The sequence below is a fragment of the Kogia breviceps genome, chromosome 19 (assembly GCF_026419965.1).
Source record: "Kogia breviceps isolate mKogBre1 chromosome 19, mKogBre1 haplotype 1, whole genome shotgun sequence".
NCBI lineage: Eukaryota > Metazoa > Chordata > Mammalia > Artiodactyla > Physeteridae > Kogia > Kogia breviceps.
Genome location: NC_081328.1, coordinates 11,557,725 through 11,577,577, shown reverse-complemented (window position 1 = coordinate 11,577,577; position 19,853 = coordinate 11,557,725). Strand labels below are relative to the sequence as shown.

Here is a 19,853-nt window from a genome sequence, read left to right as displayed (position 1 = left end):
CTGGGCCGTACATGCAGTATGAGTTTTCCCAAGCCATTTGCTTTATTTATTTTTAATTTTCCTTGTGGGATAGCCACAGGACGTGAGGATCACTCTCTTTTTTAAGGCACATTAAAAATTTTTTTAAACCAAAATAATACATGCGGTGATGAAAAAACAAAACCCAGGCTGTTTTGTGAAAGAAAGCATTTCACCTTGCCTCTGACCCCTCCTACAAGCCCCACCTGCAAAGGAACCATGTCTTGCTCTTTTAGCTGTTTCTTCAAACCTTTGAGTAGGAAGTTTGGGGCTCTGTGAGGGCCATGTGAATGCCTTTATAGGTGCAGGCACCTGTTTTCTTTCTTCTGCTTCGTTTTTTTTTTTTTTGCAGTATGCGGGCCTCTCACTGCTGTGGCCTCTCCCGTTGCGGAGCACAGGCTCCGGACGCACAGGCTCAGCGGCCATGGCTCACGGGCTTAGTTGCTCTGCGGCATGTGGGATCTTCCCGGACCAGGGCACGAACCCGTGTCTCCTGCATCGGCAGGCGGATTCTCAACCACTGCGCCACCAGGGAAGCCCTTCTGCTTCGTTTTTATTCTCCTTACACATGGAGCTTCTCAATTCGCAGATGGAAAATGGAGGCCCCAAGCCAGTGGGGCCTGCCTTGAGTCCCACAGCATCCTGTGCCCCAGTCTTTCCTCTCGTCACGCATCACAGGCCAGCAGCATTAAGAACTCACTCGAGATAAGAACGGAGGGATTTCCCTGGCGGTCCAGTGGTTAAGACTCTGTGCTTCCAGTGCACGGGGCATGGGTTCGATCCCTGGTCAGGGAACTAGGATCCCACATGCCTCATGGCGGGACCGAAAAAAAAAAAAAAAAAAAAAAAAAGGTAAGGATGGAAGCACAGGAATGCTTCCCACACCCTGACTTTCCCACACCCCTAAATGGTGGCATGGTGCCTCTCCCCTGGGATGGACCCCTTGCCCTTACTAGGTATGATGTGTGGTGGCTCCACCAGCCCTGGGCTCCCCAGAAAAACAGCACTGGTGAAGGAGGGGGTCAAAGGTCAGGTCTAGTCAGTGTGGAATAATAGCTCTGGGCGGACACCCAAATCCTGCAGTTCCTTGTTTAATCTTAAGGAAGTTGTTCAACGTCAGAAGCAGCAGCAGCTGGGGTGGTAGCAGCCACAGCTACAGTGTTGCTCAGACAGACAGTCAGGGCCCCCTGACTCGCCGGGGAAGGCACTGGTGGAGGATGATGGATTTCTTAAAGAACCTTTTGGTGAGTGCATCCGGGCTATGGGGCAGCGCCTGTCCACACCGGCTGCCTGGAGCGGCTGGGTCAGGGAGGAGCCAGAACCCCTCCTGCTGTCACCTGGCAGGGAGCCCCTGGTGCCTGCTGGCCTGTTGTGGGGTATGGAAGCCACCTGTCACTCAGGGGAAGGAGGAACAGAGCTTAGGGACAGAGGGGATTGTGTGTGTGGAGGGGACATGGGAGGGCCTGGGACAGAATCGGGGACCAGAGCCTTTCTTCCCTGGCATGGCGGTCCTGGCATGAGACCGGGCAGAGCTCACCTCTGTGCTCCTCTGTCAAGGCTTCCTGATGCTGGGTGAGGGCCTGAGGGGACCCTCAGCCAACTGCAGGCTGTGCCAGGTGGGGTGCCAGGGTGGGAGAGGGAGGGACTCTGTAGCTGGGCTTCCGCCTGGCTCCAGGCACACGGAGCTGGTGGGCCCGCCCTGTGGGTCCAGCCCTCTCCCCTTTGTGCTGTGTGCCTGGGGTGGCCCTGGCAGGGGACTCTGTCCTGTCACAGAGCCCCCCGAGAGATAGTCCCTGGAGGCTCTGCGGGCCCCCCTGTTTCATCTCTGCCAGGCCCCTGTGCTCATGGGGGCCCGGGCTGATTCGGCCAGGTTGGAACTGCTGGCCTCTTCTCATTCGCGACCTACCTGCTGCAGGCAGGGGTGGGCTGTGTTTTTTCCTTTCTTTTCTTTCCTGGGCTGTGACAGTTTAGAGAGAGTGTAGGGAGTGATAGGACACTTGTTAGGGGGTTGGACCAAGGGGTTCCCCAATCTAAGGCTGTGCTACCACTGGCTCCGGAATGGGGGGCAGGGTGTGAGCCCGGTGACACTGATACAAACCGAAATGGCCTGACGCCCCTGGACCTTGGCAGGATATGGAGTGGTGCGTCGGAGGGTTTTAAGCTGGAGACGGCTGTCATCTGATTTATCTTTCAGAAAGACCATGTGGCTGTTGTCCGGGGGTGCTGATTAGGGAGGGAGGCATTGGTGTGGAGGCTGGGAGGCTGCTACTGGTCCTGATGAGGGGCAGTGAGAGGTGATGGAGGTGGGGGAGGTGCTGAGACGCGCTCAGACTTGGGATATGTTTTGACAGTGGACTTGCAGGTCTGTTGCGTGTGGGGAATGAGGAGGAAGAAATCAGTGATGATCCTGGGGGTTTTCTCCTGAGCGTCAGGATGGGTGGACGATGGGGAGACTGGCTAAGGTGGAGGAAAGTTTTTGAGGGAAAGAGTTAATGATAAAAAAAAAAAAAAAGAGTTAAGGAGTGTTCTGTTGGACCTAGTTAAGTCTGAGATGTATGTCAGACACGCATGTTGAGATGTGGACCTGAATCTGGCTTCTGCCTTTACTAAGTGCGTTCACTTTGGGCAAGTTGCTTAATCACTCAACCCCTTGCACCCCTCTAACCCTCCCTCCCTGGGACTAATGGGGTGGCATTTGTACTAACGAGGTGGCACTGATTCAGTGCCCCAGTCCCTGGCATGTCACGTGTGCCCCAAAGAGGATACCTTGGGGCTCCCTCCCTACACTTTCCTTACATCTTCTCATTTTCCAGCTCAGAAACATTCAATGGCTCCCTATTGTACAGAGCAGAGCTTGGAAATTGTGTCTTGTGGACTGACTTGGCTCATAGATGAATTTTGTTTGGTCCACGTAGAGATTTGAAAAACTTTTAATTGGTTATTAACGCATAAAAGTTGGGAGAGTTTACATACAAATTTGGATTTCTGGCTTATCCTGAAAAGTTGAAAACTCTGGTGACATTGAGCTTGCATTTGCTCTTGCAGCCTGGCAGAGATGAGCAGCAGTTTCCTCTTCTGGAAGGAGCATGTACTCTTCAGTTTACCATTGTTTCAGTCCCCCAACTCTTCTTGTTGTTGTTGAGGGGAGATTTTCACAATGTAAAATTAATCATTTAAAGTGAATAATTCGGGACTTCCCTGGAGGTCCAGTGGTTGAGACTTCGCCTTCCACTGCAGGGGGTTTGGGTTCGATCCCTGGTCGGGGAGCTAAGTTCCCACGTGCTTCGTGGCCAAAAAACCCAAAACATAAAATAGAAGCAATAGTGTAACAAATTCAATAAAGACCTTAAAAATGGTCCACATCAAAAAAATAAATAAATAAACTGAATAACTCAGTGGCATTTAGTACATTCACAATATTTTGCAACCATCACCTTTATCTAGTTTTAAACTATTTCCATCACCTCCAAATAAAATCCCATTAAGCTGTTGCTCTCCATTCTCCCCCAACTCCAGCCCCTGGCAACCACTCATCTGCTTTCTGTCTCTATGGATTGATTTACCTATTCCAGATATTTTACAGAAATGGAATCATACAGTATGTGACCTTTTGTCTCTGGTATCTTTCACATGGGATGTTTTTGAGGTACATTCACATTGAAACATTTATTAGCACTTCATTCCTTTTTATGCCTGAATGATATTCCATTGCATGGATACACCACAGTTTGTTTATCCATCCAACAATTGATGGACATTTGGGTTGTTTCCACCTTTTGGCAAGTGTGAACAGTGCGGCTCTTGTGTACAAGTGAAGAACATTCTTGTGCAAGTATTTGTTTGGGTACCTGTTTTCAGGTCTTTGGGTATCTACCTAGGAATGGAATTGCTGGGTCATATGGCAGCTCTATGTTTAACTTATTGAGGAACCGCCAAATTGTTTTCCACAGCAGCTGTACCATTTTACATTCCCACCAGCAATGTATGAGGGTTCCAATTTTTCCACATGCTTGCCAACACCTGTTATTTTCTATTTTTTGATTACAGCCATCCTAGTGGGTATGAAAGTGGTATCCCATTGTGGCTTTGATTTGCATTTCCCCATGACTAATGACGTGGAGCATTTTTTTCATGTGCCTGTTGTCAATTTGTATATCTTCTTTGGAGAAAAGTCTATTCAAGTTCTTTGCCCATTTTAAAATTGGGCTGTTTGTCTTTTTGTTAAGTTGTAAGAGTTCTTTATATATTCTGGATGCTAGGTGCTTATCAGATATATGATTTACAAATATTTTCTCCCATTATGTTGGTTGTCTTTTTACTTTCTTGACAGTGTCCATTAAAGCACAAAAGTTTTAAATTTTGATGAAGTTCAGTAATTTATGTTTCCTTTTTTATTGGTGTCATATTTAAGAATCCATTACCAAATCTAAGGTCATGAAGATTTAACTTATGTTTTCTTCTAAGAGTTTTACAGTTTTAGCTCTTAGGTTTAGGTTGTTGCTTTTTGTATTTTTGTATATGGTTTGAAGTATAGGTGTCCAACTTCATTTCTTTTGCATGTGGGTATCTAGTTTTCTAGCACCATTTGTTGAAAAGACTGTTCTTTCCCCATCGATTAGTCTTGACCCCCTTGTCAAAAGTCAGTTGGCCATAAATGCATGGATTTATCTCTGGACTCTAAATTCTGTTCCATTCGTCTATATGTCTATCCTTATGCTAGTACCACACTGTTTTGATCACTGTAGCTTTGCAGTAAGTTTTGAAATTGGGAATTGTGAGTTCTTTTTCAAGAATGTTTTGGCTTTCTGAGTTCCCTGAGTACCCACATCAATTTTAGGATCAGCTTTTCAATTTCTGCAAAGAAATCCAGCTGGGATTTTGATAAGGATTGGATTGAATCTGTAGATCACTTTGGGTGATTACTGCCATCTTAGCAGTATTGAGTCTTCCAACCCATGAACAAGGAATGTCATACCATTTATTTAAGTCTTCTTTAAATTCTTTCATCAATGTTTTTTGGTTTTCAGTGTGTAAATCTTTTACCTCCGTGTTTAAATTGTTCTAGGTATTTTATTCTTTTTGATGCTCTTGCAAATGGAATTGTTTTCTTAATTTTATTTTCAGATTGTTCATTGCTGGTGTATAGAAATACCAATGACTTTTGTATGTTGATCTTGTACTCTGCAATCTTGCTGACTTCCTTTATTAGCTCTAGCAGTATTTTTGTGGATTCTTTGGGTTTTCTATATTGGATTATGTCATCTGCAAATAGAGGTAGTTTTATTTTTCCTTTTCAATATGGATGCCTTTCATTTCTTTCTCTAATTGCTCTGTCTAGAACTTTCAGTACACTGAATAGTAGTGGTGAAAGTGGGCATCCTTGTTTTGTTCCTGGTCTTAGGGGAAAAGCTTTCAGTATCATTGAGCATGATGTTAGCTGTGGATTAAAAAAAAAAGCCCTTTATCATGTTGAGGAAATTCCTTTCTATTCCTAGTGTTCCGGGTGTTTTTATCAAGAAAGGGTATTAGATTTTGTCAAGTGCTCTTTCTGCATCAATTGAGATGATTATGCGGTTTTCCCCTTCATTCTATGAATGTGATATATTACATTGATTGATTTCCTTATGTTGAATCAAGCTTGCATTCCTGGGATAAATCCCACCCGGTCACAGTGTATAATGTGCTGTTGGATTTGGTTTGCTAGTATTTTGTTGAGAACTTTTACATCTATATCCATCAGGGATATTGGTCTGTAGTTTTGTTTCCTTGTAGTTTCTTAGTAAGGTTTTGGTAATACTGGCCTCACAGAATGAATTAAGAAGTGTTCCTTCCTCTTCAGTTTTTTGGAAGAGTTTATGCAGGATTGGTGCTAATTTTTCTTTAAATGTTTGGTGAAATTTACCATGAAGCCATCTGATCCTGGACTTTTCTTTGCTGGGAGGTTTTGGATTACGGATTCAATCTCTTATTATCTCTTCATTATTTTATGTTACTTGCCTGGTACTTGTAGTCATTTGCATTTTCAAATCCTCTCTTACAGATTTAAATATAAATCTGCCTGATTTTTAAGATGTCCTATAAAAACCAGCCATCCTCCCACCCTTCCTCCCTGCCCAATCTCTGCTCTGGCCAGCTTGGTCCCTTTCACACACCCCCTGCATTAAACATTATAATTCCATAGGTCAGTGGTTCTCACAGTGTAGTCCCTGCATCAGGAGTATCAGTATCACCTGGGAATGTGTTAGAAATGCAGATTCCCTAGGGGTGGGACCAGAAACCTGTGTTTTAACAAGCTCTCCTGGTGATTCCGTTGTATCACCATTGTCATAGGTAATAGAGAGCCTTGTAGGCTCCTGGCCCAAGCTGACATAGTTGAAGGTGTGCCTCTGCAGGACTCAAGCAGCTGAGGAGCTATGTTCAGTGTGAGTTGGTATGAAGGGAGACCAAAGAAGGGAAAGAGAAGCATGAAGGTTGCACAGGGGAGAGGGGGGAAGGAAGCTTGGTTGGAATAGGACCTGGATGCAACTTACTGGGGACACCTGTTGGCTGTCCAGGGTGAGGGGTGCAGTCTATGGCCAGAGAAGAGACAGCCCTTACTAGCACATGCATTGGCCTGTCCTGCCCTGACTGTAGCCATCCTGAGGAGATAGCCCTGACCACCCACAGGCCTAGGAGTCAGTCTCCCCTGCCCACTTCGTTCTCATTCATTCAGGAAATGTTTCTGGAGCATCTACTCTGTGCCAGGCAGCTGTAAGTCCAGGGATATACCAGTGAACAAAATAATCAGAGTCCTACCCTCAAGGACCTTCTATTCTAGTGAACCACCCTTTGCCTTCTTCTGCAGGTTCCAGCAACCAGAGTGGCGGCCAGCTGGCCCTCATCCTGATGTCCTCTGGATGGGGGCCTCTGAGCCAGCAGCAGAGCCAGGGCAGCGCAGCATGTGCTGTGCTTGGGCGGCCTTGGGACACATCCAGTCTGGCTCCTGATGGGGTGTGTGCTCTGGGTTCCCAGCTCCCCCAGCTTTCCAAAAATCTCTACAAAACTCTCTAGAAATCCTTTTTTTTTTTTTTGCGGTACGCGGGCCTCTCACTGTTGTGGCCTCTCCCGTTGCGGAGCACAGGCTCCGGACGCACAGTCTCAGCGGCCATGGCTCACGGCCCTAGCCGCGTGGCATGTGGGATCTTCCCAGACCGGGGCACGAACCCGCGTCCCCTGCATCGGCAGGCGGACTCTCAACCACTGCGCCACCGGGGAAGCCCCAGAAATCCTTTTCTTTTGTGGTGTCTTCCTTCTCTGTGTATTGAGGAAACCTGCTCAGACCCGTTTTCTTCCTCTCCTCAGCACCACCCAGCCCACATCTCCATCCCATTCTCCTGGGACTGTGTGGGGTGGAAGACACCTTGTCCTCCATCCTTATCTTGTTTTACCGTTTCTGGTTGCTGTTGACATGCCTTTGCCTCCTCATGCATGTCCTGGGTTGAGGTGGGACAAGGAGACACCTGCTGCTGTGCACGGAGCGAGTTCTGCGTTGGGTGCTGTGTCCGGCTCCGCAGACTTGCTCACGTTATCCCACCGCAGCCCTGTGAGTCGGTGCCGTTCTGAGCCTTGTTCCAAGGTGCAGGCGCTCAGACGGCCTCGTCCTGTGGGTGAGCCGTGGGCGTGTGGTGCCTTCTGGGCAGGGGCGCAGGAAAACTGCCCACACACACATACAGCCCGCCTGCAGGAGGGGAGCAGAGGAGGCCAGAGCTAGGGCAGGACCTCCAGCAGGGACCTGGCGGGCAGCAGGTGGATGGCCACGGGTGCTACTTCAACTAGGGGTCAGGAAGGGAGAAGAGGAGGAGGGAGAGGGCAGTGTGCTGGTGGGGGCCCTTGCTGCGATGCAGCAAGAAAGAGAGAACAGGTGGCCACCCATCTGCCAGGAAAGGCCACGTCCACGTGTAGAGCTGCTGTGGACCAGAGAGAGGCAAGCCAGGCCGCTCCTGCCCGCGGGAAGGGCACAGGGTGCTGAGATGGGATGGCGGCCCTCCTATGCTCGCACATGCTCTATTCCTTCCGTTGCTTCGACTTCTTCACCAGCCAGGCAGGGGGCTGGCACCAGAGTGAACAAGTAGGGGCATCGGGAAGATTCCTCCAGACTGGCCTTGCAGCCCCTGTTCACCTCTGTTCCTGCTATGTCGGACCTCCTCTGGCCTTCTCCCCGCAAGGACTCATTTTGTTCTTCTGAAGGAAGACTGGTCGGTTTCTATACTGAGAGGTGGGAGGACACGGCTTAAACCCGGACCGAACCTTGGGGCCCAGCCTGTGGCTTCCTTGGCTGGGTGCTGGCTCTCGGTGATTATTTCACATCCTACTTGACTGGCTGTTAAAGCAGAGCCCAAGGGGAAATGCTGGCGGCTGCTCTGATTTGGGTGTTGATGGCTGTTGCTAACAATAAATTAGAGAGCTGGGCCGCTGCTGTTGATGAGAAAAGGCCAAATTACATTTCTCTGTGAAAATCCAGCGCCTGGCTTCCCAATGGAGGGAGATCCCCTTCCGAAGAATGCTTTAGGCATTCTGTCCTAAAGGGCCTGTGGGACGGTGCCAGTGAGCCCGTGAGCATTTATTGAGCGCCTGCTGTGTGCCCTTGGCCGCGTGAAGCAACCTCAGGGGGTGTGGACAAGGGTGGGACTCAGTGGCCGGAGCTGCTGTTCCAGGCTGGCCTGAGTCACCCTGCTTCTGGGTGGAAAAGGAGACTTGCTGTTTGCCAAGGTTGGAGCTGTCCCATTGGAAAGTTCAACAAGTCACCATGAAGTGGGGCTAGGCCAGCTGGGGCCAAGTTGCCACTGGCTGGTTTCTGCTCCTGGACACTGTCCACCCAGTGTGTTCCTCAGGGCTGAGGCTGAATCACAGCCCTTTCATCTCACCACCTGTGCCAGCCCTGAGGCCCTGAAGCATCTTCATTCGGGAAATAGACCCATTTTTAACAGTAATTTCAACGCGCTGCCTCTGGAAAGACCGATGAAGTCAAGAAAAGCTAAAGGTACTAGACCATCTCCCAACAGGACAAAGCTTGTTTCCAGAGCGAACTTTTTAATAGTTCCGTATGGCAGTTGCTGTTTACTGCGTGCTGGCCGTGGACCAGGCCCTGGCACTTCTTGTCCATGTTCTTACTTCATCCTCACGTGAGCCCTGGAAGGCAGGGGCCGATCCCGCTTTCAGGTGAGGGAGGTGAGAGAGATTGAGTCACGTGCCCTGTGCCACGCAGCCGGCCCGTGGCAGGTCGGTCACTTCCCATACCTGGCTTTGACCGCTGGATTCTACGCCCTCCTGTTGAGTTGGCCTTCTGTATCCACGGATTCTGCACCCACAGATTCAACTAAAGATTTCGATTTTGATCCCCAGTTGGTGGAACCTGCAGGTAAAGGGGGCAACGGTGCTGTGCCATTTTAAATAAGGGACTTGAGCATCCTCGGATTTTGGTATTTACAGGGGTCCTGGAACCAATCCCCCACAGATACTGTGGACGACCTTATCTTTCTACCGTACCCAAACCTCAGGAGCTCTCCGGCGCCTTCCAGATTAAGCCTGAATTCTTGGCATTCGGAATCTCTGAGGCCTAGACCCCAGCCCTCCTTTCCAGTCTGAACTTCAGGATGTTGGCCCAGAGGCCTCAGGCAGCCAGGTTCATCCACTCACCGTTCACTGAGTACACACCGTGCTTCTCCACCTTTGCCCTCACACTTACCACTGCCTGTAATGCCCTCTCCACCCTCTCTATCAAGTGATTTCTGTTTATCCTTTATCCTTGGAATCCAGCCTCTTACAAGAAGACTTCCTTGATGTGGTAGTTTTAAAATGTGTCCACGAGTCCTCTGATACTTTTCTCCTTCAGCACCTAATTCCCCTCCCCTTGAGTGAGGGCTGGTCGTGGGCACTAGCTTCTGAAGAGTAGGATAAAAGGGAAAGGATGGTGTAAGGGTAGTATAGCTTCCTTCTTGCTTTCTCCCTTGGATCCCTTGCTCTGGGGGAGTCAGCGGCCACGTTTTGAGGATACTCAAGCAACCGATGGAGAGGTCCGTGTGATGGGGGACTGGGCCCTCCCGCTGACAGCTTTGTGAGTGCGCCACCTTGGAAGCAGATCCTCCAACCCCGGTCAAGCCTTCCGGTGGTGCAGCCTCTGCTGACATCCTGAATGCAACCGCCTGAGAAATCCTGAGCCAGAACTGACCGATGAAGCCACTTTTGAATTCCTGACCCATGGACATTGTTGTGAGTCACCAAGTTTGGGGGTAATTTGTTCTACAGCTGTACAGCACTAATATCCTCACCACCCAGCAAGAAGTGCTTCATGCATCCTCTGAACCACTGGTCATCTGTAACATAACCCTGTGTAACTTTGTCTCATAATTAAGGTCAAGTACCCTAGAAATGGAGCCCTTGCCTAGTACTTCCAGTGACCAGTCAGTCCATGCCTTGCCAGCGCTGAATCATTTGGGGTTAATTGATTAACCCACACAAGGGCATTGTGTAGGAGCAGACCTAAGGTATTTTTGGTCGCCAGTTTATAGTTTATGTGGATCCCAGGGGGTAAGCTGGACATGGGGATGACTCTTAGTCTATAACACACAGGGCCGTGGTTAGACCTGGAAATGAATTGGCCTGAATTCAGGGGCTTTCTGTGGGCACAAAAGGCTGTATAACTTGTGTCCTTGAGCACAGCGTCTTATGAGGGTACAGGAAGGGCGTGTAGCAGGAGTTGGGAGAAGCCAAGAAAGGCATGCCAGAGCCTCTGCTTATGTGTTGAAGTCTTTGCAGTCGACTAATTGCAAAAATAATTTATAATTGTTATAGAAAATTTAAAAAATACTGAAAAGCAAAAAGGAAAAAAATTATCCTTAACTTATAACTCATTTTGGCATATATCCTTGAAGATATTTTTCTCTGGAGGGGTGATTTGTGTAGTCAACATGAAGACATATATGTTGAGAAAAAAGGGGTCACATTGTTCTAAACCCTACTTTTCTCACTGAGCAGTACAACGTGAATCTTCCTAGTAGCATAATCAACACAGATCTCCTCTTAGAGTATTTTATCGTATGGGCATACTTCCTTGTATGATTTATTCGTTCCCTCATTGATGGGTACTTCGGCTCTTTCCACCTTTTTTACGTATAAACAGTGTTTCGAAAAATATCCTTGTATACATATCTTTGTGTAGTTGCCCAAATATTGCTTTCGGGTAAATTCCTTTAAGTGGGTTTATGGGCCAAAATACATGAACATTTTTCAGGCTTTGGACACATAGTACCAAATTGCCCTTCAGAAAGTACCAGGCACACACTTACCTACAGTACTTGCCAACACTGGATTTTCTTTTTAATTGTGGCCAATCTGATAGGTGAAAGATGTTATCTTACTATTATCTTAATTTCTTTCATAACTTGGGAGGTTGGGCATGTTCCATTTGTTTATTGGTCATTTTATATTTCTCCTTTAGCATGTTGTTTTTTCCTGTCCTTTGCACATTTTTCTGTTTTCCTTTCCAAAACTTATTTCTTTGAAATTGAATTACACCAGTAATGTAGGACTACCTGCTTGTGAAGCAGGCCATGTATAAAGCAAAACCCCCTTCACTACTCTCTCCGCCTTCTCAATATAATCACTTTTTGATAGTGGGAGGTATATTCTTCTGTATTATTTTCTATGCATTTATATACATACATACAGGTCATTTTAGGTTTTGTTTTTATTAAAAGGGGATCGTATTCTATGTGATGTTCTGATTTACACCCCCCCCGCCTTAATATATCTTGGAGAGAATCTTATATAAGCAATATAAATCTACTGCTTTCTTTTTGAATTACTGAGTAGTTTTTCTTTTTGAACAGCTTTATTGAGATATAATTCAGTACCATAAAACCACCCATTTAAAGTATACAGCTTAGTGACGAAGTGAGAGAGTGGCAGGGACATATATACACTACCAAATGTAAATTAGATAGCTAGTGGGAAGCTGCCACATAGCACAGGGAGATCACCTCTGTGCTTTGTGACCACCTAGAGGGGTGGGATAGGGAGGGTGGGAGAGAGGGTGATGCAAGAGGGAAGAGATATGGGAACATATGTATATGTATAACTGATTCACTTTGTTGTAAAGGAAAAACTAACACACTATTGTAAAACAGTTATACTCCAATAAGGATGTTTAAAAAAAAGTATACAGCTTAATGGTTTTTCGTATATTTACAGAATTGTGTAATGGTTACCTACAGTCAATTTTAGAACATTTTCATCAGCTCAGAAAGAAACCATATATCCTTTAGTTATCACCTTCCAAATCCCCCATTTCCCTCAGCCCTAAGCAACCACAAATCTACTTTTTGTCTCTATAGATTTGCCTATTTTGGATATTTTATATTAATGGAATCATGTGGCTTTTTGTGTCTGGCTTCTTTTACTTAGCATAATGTTTTCAATGATTATCCATGTTGTAGCATGAGCCACTACTTCATTCTTTTTTTTGTTAATGGCTGAGGGAATTATAGCATATCCATTCCATTGAATGGATATGCTATAATTTGTTTATTCAAAAGTTGATGGACTTTTGGGTTGTTTCCACTTTTTGGGTATTATGAATATTGCTGTTGTGAACATGAGCGTACAAGTTTTTGAGACATATGTTTTTAATATATGTTTTCACTTCTCTTGGGGGTATATACCTAGGAGTGGAATTGCTGGGTCAAATGGTAGTTCTTTTTATGTTGATGGATTCAGTTTGCTAGAATTTTGTTGAGAATTTTTGCATCTATTTTCATAAGCTATATTGGTCTGTAGTTTTCTTTTCTTGTGATGTTAATTTTGGTGTCAGTGTAGTACTAGCCTTATGGGATAAGTTGAGAAGCGTTCCCTCTTCTATCTTTGGAAGAGTTTGTGAGGAGTTAGTATTACTTCTTTAAGGGGTAGAATTCACAACTGAAGCCATCTGGACCTGGGCTTCTCTTTGTGGGTAGTTTTTTGATTACTAATTCAATCTCTTTATTTAATACAGGTCTTTTTAGATTTTCGGTTTCTTCCCAAGTCAGTTTTGGTAGTTTGTGTATTGCTAGGAAGTGTCCATTTCATCTCAGTTATGGGCACACAGTTTTTCATAGTATTTGTATTTTATTCTATGTAGCTTATTCTAACCAATTTCCTACATTTAAGTTGTTTCCATTTTTTGCTGTTACAAAAAATGCTTCAATGGCCATTATATTGTATCTATCTTTGTGTTCATGTGTAAGTGTGTTTATAGTACACATTCTTCGAAGAGGAATTGTTGGGTCAGAGGTCTGTGTATTTAAAATGTTGATTGTTTCTACCTCCTTGTCCTCTTTTTGCTCATCTTTCTAGCCTTACTGATCTGAATAAGTTCTTTTTTATTTTATTTTTTATTTATTTATTTTTTTTGCGGTACGCGGGCCTCTCACTGTTGTGGCCTCTCCCGTTGCGGAGCACAGGCTCCGGACGCACAGGCTCAGCGGCCATGGCTCACAGGCCCAGCCGCTGCGCGGCACGTGGGATCTTCCCAGACCGGGGCACGAACCCGCGTCCCCTGCATCGGCAGGCGGATTCTCAACCACTGCGCCACCAGGGAAGCCCTGAATAAGTTCTTTATGTCTATTATTCTTGGTATCCTGGAGATTGGAGTGGGTAAGAATACACAGAACGAGTGGGAAGGATAGGTTTGAGAGCTGGGTGTTTGATGGCTGCTTCTGGTCAAGGGTGCTTGATGGGGGTGACCCAAGCTTGTCCTCAACCCTGTACATTCACAAGTGGGGTTTCCAGACCCTGGAACCTGAACTGCTGGGGGGTCAGAGACTCTTTGCCTCTGATGGGCCACCTCTAGCCTGGGAGAGGTCACTTGGAGTCTGCAGCAGGTCCAGGTCTCTGCAGGTGACTTCACAAAGGTCCTTTCCATGGTCGTTCTCTTCTGAGCATGCTGAGGGTGACGGGGCTGCAGGCAGTTCTGGCCCATTGGTGCCTGCACAGGAAAGCAGGGTGGATGCCTCGCCTCTGCATGAAGAAGTGACAAGGACATGCTTCCTTTTCACTGCTTTCTTTTGTTTCCTATTCATCTGGGGACTGTCTCTTCTGGGCGCTCATTAACTTGTGGCTTGCCAGTGCCCCGATGTGGGCAGTGATCTTATGACAAAAAAATGTAGCTGTTTTCACAGAGGGGGAAGTGGGGACACTTCTGGGGCAACCTCTGCATGTGTCTGTTAGGGTAGAGCTTTCAGTCCCTCACTCTTTCATTCCACTTTTTCTCCTTTTGGTCTCACCTGGAGTTTACAAGGGTGGCACCAAAGGAGGTTAAAAGTTCGGACTTATGTAGTTTATAATTTTAAAAATAACCCATCCAGGCCACAGGAGGCTGCAGTTCATTGGTTTTTAGGTTTTGCTCACCAGTTCTCGGGTCCCAAAAGGTGCCTTGGGGACAGGGGACAGGGACAGGCAGAGGTAGCACATCAGGGACTCTGGCTTGGCCAGAGCAGCTGTGCTTTTACTGGTTTTGTATGTTGGAGTTCTAAGTGAGACTTCTGTGAGAAGACAGAAGAGCTGTGTGTTGCCACAAAAGTTGGAAAACTACTTGTGTGGGACATCTTGGCCTCACTGTTGGGTTGAAAACATCCCAAACACGAATCCTGCTGGAGGCTGAATCCAGGGCTAACAGGCATTTTGGAGACCTTGGCTTTTCCCAGGGACCCCTCCCTCTTGACAGAGACTGAGTAACTGTTCTCCCCAGGGCCATTTGCCAGCCCGGGCATGCTTTTTTTCCCCTCTTGTTATATGGGGTGTTCTGGCCCTCCAGCCCTGCAAAGGCAAGATCAAATGATCTTCTCTCTTGATCCAAATGAATTTTGTCCCTGGGGAAGCCCTGGGTTGAGCTTCCAGACAGTCAACGGAGAGGCTTTCTCAGCAGACCTCCTGGCTGACGCCCCATCTTTCTCTCCCCGCCCTCTTTGTGTCTTTCAGTCAGCGGAGTTCTTTGAGATGCTGGAGAAAATGCAGGTGAGCATTCCTCATTGTCGGGGGAGCCAAGTACCGGGTGGGGATGCTGCAGTGACCTCAGCAGACACGACACCAGCAGAACCCGCAGGCAAAACTCGGGTCCTTGGAGGGAGGGCAGAAAAGAGAGAAGTCGCCGTCCTGATGGCCTGGACCACCTGAGGCCATTTCCATGTCGAACGGCACAGAGGATTCTGGGATGGCTCCCGCCTGAAGGATGGCGAGAAGACAAACAGAACCTGTCGGCAGGGCAGACGGACGTGGGGAGGGTTTGAGAGGGTCCGTTGCTCCTGGAATGGGTTGGAAAGAAAGCCCCTTCTTAGGGGACTGATCTCACATCTGCGAGGCAGAGCAGCGGAGTGGGAGACAGACCTGAGTTCAAATCCTGCATCGAATCCTCGCTAGCACTAGTTCCTTCCCTTTTCTAAGTTTCTCGCTCCTGTTTTCTGTCTACTCACAGCACTGTTCTCACCTCACTCTGACACCAGACGTGTGGCAGCTTTCCCACACTAAACAGTTCTGCGAAACCAGCTGGGTGCCCTGCAGTTTCACTCCATTCTGAGACTGTCTACCTGGAGATAGGGTCAGATCCCACAGGTGAAGGGCTCAGTCTCACAAGACCACCCTCCTCCCCTGACTTCAACACCAATCCCAAGTCCAGGTTGGCACTTGTGCTTCTGACTCACTGGCTACAAATCGGAGGTTCCCACGACCCCCTCCTCAGGTTCGATTAATTTGCTGGAGTGGCTCACAGAACTCAGGAAAACAGTTTACTACTAGATTATCGGTTTATTATAAAAAGCTGTAACTCAGGAACAGCTAGATGGAAGAATGGCCTAGGGCAAGGTATGTGGGAAGGGGTGCAAGCTTCTATGCCTTCTTTGGGCACAGCATGTGTTCACCAGCCAGGAAGTTCCCCAAACCCTGTCCTTTTGGGTTTTTGTGGAGGCTTCTTTACATGGGCATGATTGATTAAATCATTGGCTATTGGTGATTGATTGAATCTCCAGCCCCTCTCCCCTCTCTGGAGGTTGGGGGTGGGGCTGAAAGTTCCAACCCTCTAATCGGGGTTGGTTCCCCTGGCAACAAGCCTTCATCCTTAGGGGCTTCCCAAAAGTTACCTCATTAACATAGACTTATAACAAGACACTCCTTTCACCTTTATGGCTCTGGAGCTGTTTCAGGAATCAAGGACAAAAGTCCAAATGCTATCACAAAAGATGCTCCCATTGCTCTTATCACCTAGGAAATTCCAAGAGTTTTAGGAGCTCTGTGCCTCAAATTGCATGAAGACCAAAAATATATTTCTTATTATAAATCACAATATCACAGCTTCTATAAATAAGAATGCCCGCTTACATGTAAAACACCCACTTACATGGTTGTTGGGATGAAATGAGAAATATGTAAATACTTTGTAGGCATTGCACAAAAATCAGTGTTCAGTGTTGGGGGTCCTTTATAATCACCCCTCACCAAGGGGTCAGGGCTCACAGATGGGAACCACTGCCCTAGGAAATATGGGGCGAGGTCCAGAAGGCTTAATAAATGTAGGTGGGAAGAAGATGCTGACAATAGCCCACGTATTTCAAGCACTTCTCTGGGCTCAGAGATTGACAGGCGTTATCTCATGTCTTCCTGACAAAGCCCACAGGGAGTAGACATATTATTATTATCCCCATTTCACAGGTGAGAAAACTGAGGCACAGAGATATTAAATAAAACACTTAAGGGCTCAGGGCTAGTAAGTAGCTTCAAGGCTTCGCCACTATATTATGGTGCTCTTTATCCTAAGTAGCTGCTGCAGGCTCCAGGAAGGAGGATCGGGTAGTGATGGAAGCTCTAGGAGGAGAGGCAGAGAGCGTGCCCACAACGGGCCTGAGATGCAGGTGGAGATGCTGAGAAGGCAGCTGCTACCAGCAAGCGTGGTCCTCATGGGAAAGCCAGGTCTCCCTAAGGGGGGAGGGGGAAGGGGAGGGACTGTTTGAGGGAAAACTATTATTAGTGGTTGTGTCATTGTCACGAGCAAGTTATTAAAATCCTGCTCTGTGCCCAGCAGTGTGTGGGCTACAGACTGATTTATGTGCGTCTAGGGAACGTACAGTCAAGTTGCGGAAACAGGGAGGGCACCGGCCTTGACAGGGAGTGATGGGAGGCAGTGTGTAGTAGGTGCTCAGTAAAGCAGGGATCTTCACCTTGGGCCACGGAATCCCCGCACTCTGGCAAGCTGGCGGGAAGTTTGCGGCTCACCCTGCCTTCCCTCTGGTTGCTCCCATGATCCACTCACCCCTCACCGCTAGCTGGGGCCCCCGGCCTCCCCAACAAAGGGCTTCTCTGAGCACAGACTCCAGCCCCATTTAACCGGCCTCATCTTCGTGTTTCGAGGCTGCTGGGTTGTCCTCTCAACTAGATTGGGAGCCTGGCAAGGACAGGGGTCTTTTTTGTTTGTTTGTTTGTTTTTGCTGCGCTATGCAGCTTGTGGGATCTTAGTTCCCCGACCAGGGATTGAACCCGCGCCCTCTGCAGTGAAAGCGTGAAGTCTTAACCACTGGACCGCCAGGGAAGTCCCAGGGGTCTGGTTGCTTCCTGTGTGTCTCCACGGCAGGCGGCTGACACCCTTGGGCGGTTGGTCAATTTCATCTCAGTTGAGACTGCTGGTGGCTGAAACGGGACTTCCCAGTGCTTGGGCCTCTACCACGTGCCCACTGGGTCGCAGCCTCCGAGGGGCCGCAGTTTCCAACTCCTCTGCCTGTATGAAACTCACATGAGGAGCGGCTTCTATGAAGTGTGGCTGGAGCCTGTCCTTGAGTGTGGGCGCCCTCTCTCATGCTGCGGGCGTGAAGACTGAGCCTCAGAGCAGTGAAGCTTCCAGGGCACTCTGAGAGTTGTGAAGAGCTGAAGCTGAGATCCAGGATTCCTGACCTCGCAGACCGAGAGTCTAGGGGTTTGAAGAAGGGCACACCATCCCTGTGAAGCAACAGGGGCTGAGTGCACAAGCTTTGGATCCCTTTGGTCCTAGGTTCAAGTTCTAGCTGAGTATCCTTGGTCAAGTCACTCTACCTCTCTGAGCCTCAGTGTCTTCACGGCTGGGGATGGGGGAGGGGGGCATAATCATAATACCTGTTGCAAAGGATGACGCACAGAGACGGCCCAGTGCTGCGTGGTGGCTCTGTCGTGGGGGAAGACACAGGAGGAGGTTTGCCGTCCTGCCCAGGGGCTGTTCCCAGGCAGGGATGACTAGTGCAGGACAAACAAAACAAACTCCTGACATCACCCCCATCCCCATCTGCCCAGTTTGCCTCCCTGGACAGGGTCTGCTGGCCACTCAGGTGGTTTTTATCCCCTGTGTATGGAAAGGAGCACCTGTCCAGCAGGAGGGGGCCCTCCCACGCCCTCTTGAACAACGCCGCAAGTGACTCAGCCCAGCCAAGTCTGGAGAAGCCCATCAGAATGCACCCAGTGAGCAGGAGTCTTGGTCTCTGAGAGCTGTGGGCTAGGACCATGCACTTGTAGACACATGTGTAGACATACAGCCCAGCTTCAAATCCAGGTGCTGTCACTCACAAGCTGTGTGATGTTAGGCCAGCAACGTACTCCCTGGGCCTCAGTTTCCTCCTTGGTAAATAGGTGCTGAGCGCTTCAAAGGAGACAACAGAGGGAGCGCCATGGAAGGCCAAGGTCCCGGTGTGTGTTATTATGATCAGGCAGTGGCCGCTTCTGGACACTCTTCTCTCTAGAGGGGACCCGTTTCTCCTAGTGTGTCCCAGCGTCTCACACCCTCGTCGGATTTATTCAAACAATCTTGGGAACACCATGTGCCCCCCTCCCTCAAAACCTAGTTAATTCACAACGTGACTATAGGACTGGGCCCTGCTCCCCGGAAGAGCATTTTCCAGATAACTGCAGATGATCCACTTTAATCCAGGCCCAGTCATGGTGCCTGTCCCTTGCGGTGACACATCTATGAGGCGGGAGGGTGGGTGTTAGAATCCTCATTTTGCAGATGAAGCCATGGAGGCTGCAAGAGGCTCAACTTTGTCAAGGGTCATGGGTCGTACGACAGCGGCAGGATGAGGACCAGGTGGCCTGCCTGTCACACTTGGACCCTCCCACCAGGGAGGGGTGGAGCTGGTGTGGCATGAGGTCCAACATGTGGGCATCGACGACACCCGAAGATGCAGGTTCCCATCCTCACCCCTCACCTACTGGCTTTGAGAGAGCCTGGTGGAGATATTTAAGCACCAAGTTGAAAATGCTGCCTACCCGTAGTTTTACTATATAGTGATCAGTCTTCCAAGGGCTTAACACACTCTCAGCATTTAGTCTTCACCACAAGAGTAGGTGACGTTTTCGTTCCCATTTTACAGATGGGAACACCGAGCTACAGAGAGGTTTTGAGACTTGCCCGTGGTCATCAGGTCATACGTGGTGGTGTTGGGATTTGAATCCTGGTGATCTGGCTTGAGTCCACGCTCTTAACCCCCTACGCTGCTGCCTTGCCTGAGGCTGCTGTGAGGCCTGAGTGTGTAAGGGCCCAACACATGCCAGCTATTGCTGCTATTGTTACTAACCCCCAGCTAAGGCAGCTGCTCCTGATAGACTCCTCTGTTTGGCCTGTCTTCTGTGACCTTTGCTTTTCCATGGATCCTCTTTTCCTTGTTTCTGCAGGGGATCAAGCTTGAAGAGCAGAAGCCGGGACCCCAGAAGAACAAGGTGGGCTGGGCGGGTGACAGGCAGGGGACAGAGCTGGCATGCTGGGGTCTGCTATCTTACACTGTCTAACTCTTATTGTCACCAAGAGCCACTTAAGT

The 19,853-nt window shown here is 48.3% G+C and overlaps 1 protein-coding gene across 9 annotated transcripts in view; it reads left to right on the top strand.

Moving 5' to 3' along the window:
• The window catches only part of RAP1GAP2 (RAP1 GTPase activating protein 2), a 224,809-nt gene that overhangs the window by 150,546 nt on the left and 54,410 nt on the right, over positions 1 to 19,853 (top strand). For 8 of the 9 annotated variants that reach the window (XR_010838343.1, XR_010838344.1, XM_067022130.1 and 5 more), the window contains 2 exons: positions 15,010 to 15,045; positions 19,711 to 19,755. Coding sequence is in view for 7 of the 9 variants with exons in the window: in XM_067022130.1 (XP_066878231.1) it covers positions 15,010 to 15,045; positions 19,711 to 19,755 (81 nt within the window). In the remaining 2 variants the exon portion in view is untranslated. Of the gene's footprint in view, positions 1 to 1,191; positions 1,263 to 15,009; positions 15,046 to 19,710; positions 19,756 to 19,853 lie in introns of those variants that run through there. The other variant, XM_067022134.1, reaches the window with a different exon arrangement.